The sequence below is a fragment of the Acromyrmex echinatior genome, chromosome 8, assembly GCF_024713525.1.
Source record: "Acromyrmex echinatior isolate Ae372 chromosome 8, ASM2471352v2, whole genome shotgun sequence".
Lineage (NCBI taxonomy): Eukaryota > Metazoa > Arthropoda > Insecta > Hymenoptera > Formicidae > Acromyrmex > Acromyrmex echinatior.
The window spans coordinates 13,696,418-13,708,693 of NC_141859.1; the positions used below are offsets into that span (position 1 = coordinate 13,696,418).

The 12,276-nt window shown below is 42.3% G+C and overlaps 1 protein-coding gene across 1 annotated transcript; it reads left to right on the plus strand.

Moving 5' to 3' along the window:
• The first annotated feature begins 2,123 nt into the window (after nucleotides 1-2,123).
• LOC147908833 (uncharacterized) lies at nucleotides 2,124-7,280 on the plus strand. The gene is made up of 2 exons (XM_087408759.1): nucleotides 2,124-6,229; nucleotides 6,425-7,280. The coding sequence occupies exons 1-2, from the start codon at nucleotides 2,124-2,126 to the stop codon at nucleotides 7,278-7,280; spliced, it is 4,962 nt and encodes a 1,653-aa protein (XP_087264885.1).
• Nucleotides 7,281-12,276: the final 4,996 nt, after the last annotated feature.

Genomic DNA, 12,276 nt, shown 5'->3' on the forward strand with positions numbered 1-12,276 from the left:
ATTTATATATATATATATATATATATATATATATATATATATATATATATATGAAACACGTGTCCATATATTGACAGTAATATATGTTACATCTTGACTAAACTCTAAATGATAGGAAAAATCATAGGAAAAAGTGATACTACAACTGTATTTCGATATTCACTGCGAGTACTGAAAATACGTAACTATAGATTTTCAGTATTGACAGTGTACATTGACACATGGGCCTATATAATAGCATTTTTCCTGTCGTACAATGTCATTTTAGGTCAGGATGTGATATGTATTAGCTATATATAGATATATTACACATATAATATACATAGCTATACCTAATCTGTGCTTCGCGAGTTTTCTCCATGTCTTGGTCCATTCTTGATGTGTAGAAGTTAATCATGTTAAAATATTAGTGATGTACTTAAATATAATACACACATAGGCAATATTGTACAATATTGCATATATGTACTATAATGTGTGAATATACATACGTTGCAGATAGAAGTTATCAATGCTAAGCTGTTTAAGCATTCTCTGTGTTTAAATGTGCAATATTAAAATTGTATACATATATAAAATATATATATATATATAATGCATGTATATATATATATATATATATATATATATACACACACACACATAAAATGAGGATTTATCAGAGGATTCGTAATTTGATTATTTTTTTTAAGATGTTACGTCTGATCATCTGCGTTTGATTATCGTTAGCTTTGATTTATGTTCGTTGTATATTCTGATATTGAAATATAAAAGTATATATCACTAATATTTGATCATAAAAAAATATATCTCTTTTTATTAAACGTAGAAAAAAGAAGATATCAGTACACCTTTTTGTTATACGTAACAAAAAGAGATGAAGTAGCTACACACATATGTGAATATGAATTAGAAATATATTTTATAATGTGTGTACACATCATAATGCACATAAAATATAATTCTAATATTCACTAATAGACTGTGTCTATATTATATCTGCATGAAAAGCTAAGTATGAGTAACTTCTATCTCTTTTTATTATGGGCCTTCTACAATAACACATTAGTTACAAATCAGAAGTCAGAAGCTAAAAATTGATCAATCACAGCCAATTTTTAGCGTTTGACTTCTTATTTATGGCTGATTTATGGCTTATAATTGTAAAAGGCCCATTAAACATTGTTCGAGATCGGTAATTCGAAAGAAAAGCAAGAATTCTTTCAGTCGATCGACATTAATTGTCATTGAACGCATGCACAAATTGAGCTCGTGATTTCATCTCAAACATGATTTTAATCCTCGTTAAAATCATCAAATTCGTCGTTCTTTGTTCTTTTTAAAAACAATTCGTTACACGCAAACAAGTTGTCGTTACCGGCAACGGACAATCGAAGGTTCTAGAACAATTCAATTCGCGCACGCGAGCGCCGCGCTCCGACGAATACGTCACGCGCTGTCACCAATCCCACGCACGGATTTTCTGTCGCGCATGACTGTTACGTTGAACGTCGCTAGAAAAGAATCCAAAGCGCCAATCAATTTTGTACACCTAATGCCACGTAATAATTACGATTGTGGCAAATTTTTATTGGATTTTTCCCAAAAGGGAAAGCTCAGGCCGAAAGCAATAAATGCTTCGATCTCGCCGTCCTCCTTCTTACTTCCAAAAAGGTTCTTAGAGTTCTTAGAGTCATAATCTCGCTTCGTAAAATCGCCGTGCTAACCGTTTAGTGAAATCGCTATAAACCGAATCTTTCGAGAAGTGCCGAGAAAAATCGCCGAGATTTTCCATCACCGCGATTCCAAACTCAATTTGGAAAAGGTGACCGCATTTGATATTTTGTTAATCTAATTTTAATTAATTATATCTTTTGACTTTGTAACTGAATACATTAAAGAAATTCTTTTGTTAAATTAAATGAAACGGAGTTCTCTTCACTGTCGTGCATCATATCAACCTTGTGCCGTTTTCTCACTCGAATCTGTCCGCGCGGTGCGCTCTCGCACATTTTCTGGTCCTTCGAGCCGGATTTTCGCCGGCATCCGCAGTGTCGAGTGCATCGCGTCCAATGCGCGCATCATCAAGAAAATCAGAGAGAGAAAAATTCGCAAGTGAAAGCATGAGTGACGAAATAGCCGCCTTGCTGAGCGCCCAGAGTGACATCCATGGTCGTATGGCCAGGTCAATAACCAATTTGAAGAAATTGGGGACGGCCAACATCACCCTCCACAATGTCGAAACCCGCTTGGCGCTTCTCGACCAGATGTGGACGGAATTCGAACAGCAACACAAGCTTATTCGAGCACATTACAAGGAAGCCTTCGATCAAAGTGAGTACAACACGTCTCAATTTGCCGATTCCGCCGAAAACACGTACGTGCAGCAGCGCGGCCTGCTGAACGAGTATCTGACGAAACTCATTGCGAAAGAACCGAGCTCAGCTTCCAAAACAGAAGGTAATGTGTCTTCCGGAAAACCGTCGCTGCCTCGCCTCAAGATTAGTTCTTTCTCTGGCGCATTCGAAGACTGGCCTACATTCCGAGATCTCTTCCAATCCATTGTCGGAAACAATTCATCAATCTCAGCAATCGAGAAATTTCATTACCTGAAAACGTGTCTGGAGGGTCCTGCCAAGGAACTAATTCAACCATTAGCGATGACCGAAGACAACTATCCACGCGCATGGGAGCTGCTAAGCGAGCGGTACGAAAATAAGAGAGAGTTATCTCGCTCCAATTTCTCCAAGTTTACCGCCGTGGCTAAGATGAAGAGCGAAAGTGCGGAGGAGCTCAATCGCGTCTTCAACGCCTTGACCAGGGTAGTCAACGGCCAGGAGAACATTGATAGGCCTATCAACTCTCATGGCTTCGATCTACTAACTCATCTTGCCGTCGAGCTCTTCGATCCAAGAACTCGCCTGGAGTGGGAGTCACTCTCACGCGCCTCGAGCGACATGCCCACTCTTAAAGAACTAATGAACTTCATAAACCAAAGAGCACTTACTCTTACAGCCGCCAAACCACAATCGCTCAAGGTCTCCGACAACCCGTCGCGATCTGCCAAATCGCATCACGTCAAAAAATACACCGAATCTTCACAATGCGTCCTATGCAAGGGAAAACACAACGTGATGGTATGTGAAGAATTCAAGAAAAAATCCGCGGTCGACCGCAAGGCCGTCGCCGAAACTCACAAGCTGTGCTTTAACTGTCTCGGCTCTCATGCTTTCGCGAAGTGCCATTCGACGAAGACGTGTGCTACGTGCAAGTCTCGTCACCACTCCATGTTACACGACGCGTACGCTTCACCGAAACCTCAAGAAGTCAGCTCACTGTCGGCGGTGCGCCGCGACAACGACCACAAGGCTACCTTGCTCGCAACTGCGCGAGTTTCCGTCGCTGATCGTCACGGCAATCAGCATACCACACGCGTGCTCATCGACCAAGGTTCTGAAATTTCTTTAGTGTCCGAGGCTCTGGTTCAGCGCCTACGCCTGCCACGCTCTCGATCCGCAATCGAAGTCATCGGCATCAGCGGCAAAAGCTCCGGGCTCAGCAAGGGAAGGGTAACGCTCAAGGTGACCTCGTTAACAACAGGGACCGACTTCACCGTCGGAGCCTTTATTCTGCCACGTCTTTCGCTTTACCAAGGCCCTCAAGCAAGGACCCGAATGGAGTGGCCACACCTAAAGGGGCTCCAATTGGCTGATCCAGACTACGCAGCAAACGACCCAATTGAGCTACTTTTTGGAGCGGAAGTATGCTCAATCATTCTCCAGGATGTCCGCAAGGGAGGCCCCCAAGCGCCTATAGCTCAAAAGACACTGCTCGGCTGGATCTTATCGGGAGGTTGCGACCAAGTAACCAACTCAGCACAACGCCACTCGCTTCAGTGCACCGTAGATCACGAGCTGGCCGACCTTGTGCACCGCTTCTGGGAGCAGGAACGAGAAGCGCCTGCTCCTGTCGCACTCACGCCAAAGGAGCAGCAATGCGAAGACATCTTCGCGCTGCAGCATCAACGCACTGCCGAAGGACGATACATCGTGCGACTACCTTTCGCATCTCCGCCGACGACGATGATTGATACGAGAAGATCTGCTGAACGGCTCTTAAGCGCCATGGAGCGACGATGTGAGAGAGACGCACGATTCGGCGATCTCTACCGAGCCTTCCTGAAGGACTACGAGGACCAAGGGCACATGGAATTGGCGCCAGAACCTCCGAATTCCAGCGAAGATCGGTGCTACCTTCCGCATCACGGTGTCCTTCGAGAAGCCAGCACCACGACTAAGCTCAGAGTCGTCTTCAACGGATCACAGCCTACAAGGTCTGGTGAGTCGCTCAATACGCATCTATTAGTTGGGGCTAACTTGCTGCCACCCCTCGCGAACGTACTTCTGCGGTGGCGGTGGCATCGGTACGCGCTAGTGGCTGACATCGAAAAGATGTATCGGCAGATTCTCGTTCATCCCGAAGATCAAAGGCATCAATGCATACTTTGGCGCCACAGCATCGACGAACCTATACGCGAGTTTACGTTGAAGACCGTTACTTACGGTCTCGCTTGCGCGCCATTTCTCGCCATTCGCACGCTGCGTCAACTCGCCGATGACGACGGACCGCGTTTCCCTCGCGGCGCGAATGCGTTACGACACGACTGCTACGTCGACGATGTCGTGACCGGAGTGCACGATAAAGACGACGCTATCGCGCTCCAAGTCGAGCTCCGCAACCTCTGCATGGCGGGCGGGTTTTCTCTCCGAAAGTGGGCCGCCAACTGTCAGGAACTTCTTCGCGACATTCCGACTGAGTTCTGCCTCACCAGAGACTCGCGGTCGTGGGAACAAGAGAATCACTCAACGCTGGGATTGCGCTGGTATCCAACTAGAGACGAATTCGCCTTCTCTGTCCCTCCTCGCACCGTCGTCGCGTTCACCAAGAGAGGTCTGCTGTCGGAGACCGCTCGACTCTTCGATCCGCTCGGATGGCTGGCTCCAGTAACCATTCGAGCTAAAATGCTGATTCAGTCGGCCTGGCTGCAGCAGCTAGAGTGGGACACACCATTGCCGTCAACCATCTCTGAAAAGTGGAAGCGACTCTGGGAAGAACTTCCACTGCTTGAGAAGCTCAGAGTCGGCCGCTGGCTCGGCACCGGCGACACGAGCTCTCAACTCGAATTGCACGGCTTCGCAGACGCGTCCGAAAGAGGTTACGCCGCCGTGGTGTACCTCCGCATCACAACAAACAAGCAAACAAAGACTCTGTTATTGACAGCAAAAAGCAAGGTCGCGCCTATCAAACTGGTCTCGCTCCCGCGGCTCGAACTCTGCGCCGCCGTCTTGCTTTCAAGTGTACTCGTGCACGCGCGCTCCGTACTAAACCTAGCAACAACACCAGTGATCTTGTGGTCAGACTCCAAGGTCACACTACACTGGATTCGAGGTCACGCCTCCCGCTGGAAAACATACGTGGCTAACCGAGTATCGCAAATCCAGCAGCAACTTCCAGAGGCTCAATGGCGTCACGTCCCGGGCAAGGACAATCCCGTCGACTGCGCCTCCCGAGGACTAACACCACGCGAGCTCCTCAGTCATTCCTTGTGGTGGACGGGTCCCACCTGGTTGTGCGGGAATCCGACGCAATGGCCAAGCGTCAATCTAGAGCCCATCAAGGACGTACCGGAGCGACGGGCCACCACACTCGCGGCGGTCATCAAAAGCAACCAAGAGCCGGAAGAACTCCTCAGGTTCTCGGCACTGCACCAATTACTGAAAGTGACTTCCTGGTGCTTGCGTTGGCGTCGCCGCAGTCTATCAGTCGGATCCGGAGATAATGAGTTCCAAGGGTCAGCGCTTCTCCCAGTCGAACTCGACGCCGCACTCCTACAATGGATTCGCATCGTGCAGTCACGTCACTATCAGGAGGAGATGACTGCGCTCGAAAACAAACGCGATCTTGCAAGATCCAGTCATCTTCGGACCCTCAGCCCGTACATGGACGAACACGGAGTCCTGCGAGTCGGAGGACGCCTCAAGCACGCAGCGCTATCTTTCGACGAGCGACATCCTGTCATCGTGCCTCCAAGGTCATGGCTCACTCGCCTGCTGGTGGAAGCCTACCATCGCCGTACTCTCCACGGAGGAGTCCAGCTGACCCTGGGGTTGCTTCGCCTCCGGTTCTGGATTCCACAAGGCCGAGCGGTGGTCAAGCGATGGCTGCATCAGTGCGTGACATGCACACGGTGGAGGGCTGCCACTCCGCAACCAAAGATGGGAAACCTTCCTCCAGGAAGAGTGACGCCAGCGCGACCATTTCTTCACGTGGGCATCGACTACGCCGGGCCTATTTTCATCAGGACGAGCAAAGGGCGTGGGCACGGCGCTCACAAAGCGTTCATCGCCGTATTTATTTGTTTTAGCTCCAAGGCCGTTCATCTCGAGGCTGTTTCAGCGTACACCACCGACGCCTTCCTGGCTGCTCTCCGTCGATTCACATCTCGCCGAGGACTGTGCTCGGACATATATTCGGATTGCGGCACCAATTTTTTGGGCGCCGACCGGCAACTTCGCGAGATGCTTCGAGCCTCCTCGGCAGAAGGACAAAGGATCGCACACGTAGCTACATCGGAGGGGATCCATTGGCATTTCAATCCCCCGTCGGGACCTCATTTTGGTGGACTCTGGGAGGCGGCCGTGAAATCGGCTAAGTATCACCTGCGCCGAACCATCGGCGAAACCAGGCTCACCTTCGAGGAAATGAGCACCCTGCTCGCACAAGTGGAAGCTTGCCTGAACTCAAGGCCCATGTATGCACTCTCAGACGACTCCGACGACCTCACGGCTCTGACACCAGGTCACCTGCTCATTGGGGCACCACTGCTGGCCATTCCTGAGCCGTCCTTGTCGGACGAACAGGAGAATTTGCTTTCCAGGTGGCAACTTATTCAGCGAATGCGAGACCACTTCTGGCAGAGATGGTCACGCGAGTACTTACACACTCTGGCTACCAGACCGAAATGGACCAAGGACGCTTTGCCACCACGCCTTGGATCGCTATGCATCATTCGCTCCAAGCTCTCGCCGCCAAATAAGTGGCCTCTGGAGCGAATCACGCAGCTACATCCTGGAGACGACGGCGTAGTGCGGGTGGTCACAGTCAAAACCGCCTCATCTGAATTAACTCGTCCTTTGGTCAAATTAGTTTTATTGCCAGAAGAGGCTAACGCGTTTATCTCGCACGCTAATGCGACAAATGTAAAGAAGAGCTTGAATTGATCGCGCGTATTTTCGTGAATCATTCTTTCAATGTTATTTGTCATATAACTCTCGTTTACGGTTCAAGTTCTTCCACGAATTCATTGTATTGTATCGCTTGTTATGTTTTCGCGTTTACAGTTTTTGTAATCTCTATACGTAACCTCATACACATATCGTCACGGAGATGACGAGGCGGGCGGGATGTTCGAGATCGGTAATTCGAAAGAAAAGCAAGAATTCTTTCAGTCGATCGACATTAATTGTCATTGAACGCATGCACAAATTGAGCTCGTGATTTCATCTCAAACATGATTTTAATCCTCGTTAAAATCATCAAATTCGTCGTTCTTTGTTCTTTTTAAAAACAATTCGTTACACGCAAACAAGTTGTCGTTACCGGCAACGGACAATCGAAGATTCTAGAACAATTCAATTCGCGCACGCGAGCGCCGCGCTCCGACGAATACGTCACGCGCTGTCACCAATCCCACGCACGGATTTTCTGTCGCGCATGACTGTTACGTTGAACGTCGCTAGAAAAGAATCCAAAACGCCAATCAATTTTGTACACCTAATGCCACGTAATAATTACGATTGTGGCAAATTTTTATTGGATTTTTCCCAAAAGGGAAAGCTCAGGCCGAAAGCAATAAATGCTTCGATCTCGCCGTCCTCCTTCTTACTTCCAAAAAAGTTCTTAGAGTTCTTAGAGTTATAATCTCGCTTCGTAAAATCGCCGTGCTAACCGTTTAGTGAAATCGCTATAAACCGAATCTTTCGAGAAGTGCCGAGAAAAATCGCCGAGATTTTCCATCACCGCGATTCCAAACTCAATTTGGAAAAGGTGACCGCATTTGATATTTTGTTAATCTAATTTTAATTAATTATATCTTTTGACTTTGTAACTGAATACATTAAAGAAATTCTTTTGTTAAATTAAATGAAACGGAGTTCTCTTCACTGTCGTGCATCATATCAATCTTGTGCCGTTTTCTCACTCGAATCTGTCCGCGCGGTGCGCTCTCGCACAAACATAATAAAAAGAGATGGAATAGTTACATATGTATGTGCAATGTATTTACGTACTGACATGTTACATCCTAAGTTAAAATGACATTGGGAATAAAGGAAAAAGTGCTATTACATTACACGTGTATACATGTATTTCAAATACATGGTTGCATCCGAAAATATATCTAAGTCACAGTCAGAGTGTTCATTTAGTAAAAATATACTTATTGTAACTTGCTGTTAGTCAACGTACATTGACCTGTAAGTGTATATATTTGCTAAAACACTTTGAATATAATGTACTTACATACATTTCATAAACGTACAGCATCGTACAAAAATTATGCATGTGACTATTGACTGTGTAATGTATGTTGTATATATATATACATATATATATATATATATATATATATATATATACATATATGTATAACATATATATTATATAGGGTGTCCAAAAAGACTCCGGATTTAGGAGCTGAATATAAAGGTGACTATAACTAATCGTAAAGGAATGTGAACGTGTATCGGCATGCATAGTACGCCAAAATATAATGCGTTGCCCTATGATTCACGTTCTACGATTCAATTACGACCATCCTTGTGCTAAGACTATTACATAACGTTTTTAGAAAAAACGTTTCAGACAAAAGTTGTAAGGTTTCAAAGAAACTATTTACTGATATTCAGTTTTTTTTCTTCATTAGTTTCTTTGTTTCGGTTATGTCAAGCAATTAGCTTTTGATTCCATCATGACAATGCATCTATTTGCATTTCTTTAATTGCAGACGCAAAATTCTATAAATTGGTTTCGTAATTGTATTTCACCAAATTTAATAATCGAAATTCTTCTTCCAATAAATTAACAATAGTCAGTCCACGATAAACGCCTCTGACATTTATCTGTAATTAGCCAAAGCACAATTTACGGCTGTGGCATTTTGTTATAGCTAGCCAGCTCACGATTAACGCCTCTGGCAGTAAATTAAAAATAGTCAGCCCACGATGAACGCCTCTGACATTTGTCTATAACTAGCCAAAATATTATTTATGGCTGTGACATTTTATTATAGCTAGCCAACTCACGATTAACGCCTCTGGCAGTAAATTAAAAATAGTCAACCCACGATGAACGCCTCTGACATTGGATCATAATTAGGCAAAGCGCAATTTATTGTTATAACAATAAATTTAATCATATCACTTGTATGATAAATAAAAGTGATATTTTTACGAATAACATAAAGATGCTAACCTTTCTCATTCTGGCTTTATAGGGTGCCAACAAGAAACACATATCACAATAACCAATTTTGGCCTTCTAGAGTGCTTTCCAACAAGAGACACGGTGCATTATTACAATCTTGTTCGATAATACAAGGATGAGATATTGTACTGAGTCGCTTGTTATAAAGCACCCATAACCTTCTCTTATCAAAGGCAGACAATATTCTGCTACTATTTTTTCTATTTTGTGAACAAAAAACACTATATATATATATATATACATATACACACATATATACATACACATACACACACACACACATATATATATATGGTGTGTGTAGAACACTACTACACTACACTACATTGACAGTACTGTTGTGCGGCAATGATACTGTGAACGCGGGTCATACTGATTACAGCTGATTGACTCATATAATGCCGTTGTTTTCTACACATACAGCGTCACGCAAAATGATATATGTATGCATATATATATACATATATATATATATATATATATATATATATATATATATAATACACATACATACAAAAAATTGTTATTTATCACTCTAAGAAAAAAGATACATAATCGATATCATGATCACATTATCTTTTCCTTAGCGACTAATTAAGAAAAGGCGTTCACCGTATCTAAATTCACGTTATTGTAAAAAGACTCTCTATTATCTTTGAAGATCTATTATTGATACGTCATTTAAATGTATTCTCCAGGTTTATCCAGGTTATTCCACTAAAAAAAAATACAAATAGATGACCAGATGTATGATGCGGTAAAGTAAAATTTTATATTACATTCTGTGGCATAAAAACGTGATCAGTAACTCTTTGAAACTGAATGTATCATAAAAATAATAAAGTAATATTTTAAAAGTACATTACATTTAGTAAAATGCATTAAGTTATTAATATGATGTTCAATCACCATTATTAAGAAAATACAATATTATGTAGGAAGGAAAATATTTTCATGACAATTTGCTGGAAGGTATGGTCGCAGCATGTTTCTTATACTATGACACTTTTGAGATACACGTCCACGCGTGAGTGGTTTGGCGGTCAAGCGTCGAGCGATTGTGAAGGAAAAGTAGGCAGCATATCAGAAATCGGCTCGAAATGCGCAACTAATTTCGAGCACATTGAAATATACGTATATAATTTTTGAAATTTTATAAAAAGTATATTTGGAGTAATATGTTTATTAATAAAATTTAATAAATAAAATGTTATTTATTAAATAAAAATTAAAAAAGGAAAAAGCAGAATCGAACATACTTGTAAGATCTCCAATATTCTGATCTTGCACCCAACGCCCGAGACCACGCGTTCTTGAAGATCACCTCGACGAACGCGATACATATAGTGTATGGGAAGTCGTAAACTATTGTATATCTCATCAATGTTTACGTTTTGAAATCATTTTTGCATTTGCATTTTTGCTACGTTAATGAGAAAGATATATGATTAATATAATTTAATAAAAAGAAAATGAAAGAATTTTAATTCGACAAAAATTGGAGATTTTCACATCTGCTGGAGTATTGAATATTAGTCCAAGAAACCGAAGTCTGTCAAAAAAAAAAAACGGATCACTGGCAACCGTGTTCGTGATTTAAAATTCTTTCAATTTTTGTTATTTCGATAGAGCGAGACAGAGAAAAAACAAACGGATAGAAGCTCCGATTGTAATCGGTGAGTCTCCGCGCGGACACGCCGAACTGGGCCCGCTAGCAAAACAATGAGTCATCTGTCTCTGTCCTTCTCTCTGTGGTCGCTTGTTTCTAGCGACCGAAAATATTTTCTCGACGATCTCGACCGCTTGGCGTGTATCATAAGGAGGAAAGAGACATTCTAGACAATACTTAATTTTTATTAAATTATATTAATCCTTTGCTCTACGATTTAAGTTACGATGGCGCGTGCCATAATTAACAGCCTGGAACATATTGTTTATGTTTGGCTCGATTTCTTTACCACGAGTCTCACATGATATTAATGAAAGAGTTAATCGTATACCTTTCTCATTAATATATAATAGCAAAAATGATTTCAAAATGTGATAGTTAACGAGATATAATTTACGATTTTCCGTGTATTTTATGTACCGTGTTCATAGAGGCGGTTTGTAAAAACTCAGCGTGGTCTCGGGCGATAGGTGCGAGATCAGAATGTTGAGGATCCTATGTTCAATCCTGCTTTTTCCTTTTTTTCTTACTTTTTTTTTTAAACAAATAACGTTATTAATGACAACATATTACTCCAAATATATTTTTATAAAATTATAGAAATTATATGTATACTTTAGTGTGCTCAGAACTAGTTACACATTTCGAGCCAATTTCTGAGGTGCTGCCTATTTTTCCTTTACAATCAACAGTCGACGGCTGAACCGCTGGATCGCGTGCGGACATGCATCTCAGGAGCGTCACAGTATAAGAAACATGCTGCTATCATACCTTCCAACATGAAAATTATCATGACAACATTTTAGCATGAAAATTATTATAAAAATATTTTCCTTCTTACATAATTGTTATTTTCTTAATAATAGTGATTGGACATCATATTAATAAGTATATATATTTTACTAAATATTATGTACTTTTAAAATATTTACTTTATTATTTTTATACATTACATTGATACATTCGGTTTTCTTTCAAAGAGCTACTGACCACGCTTATGTGCCACAAAATATAATATCTTTTAATATAGAATACTGATAATATCAATTTAAGACTAATAAGAG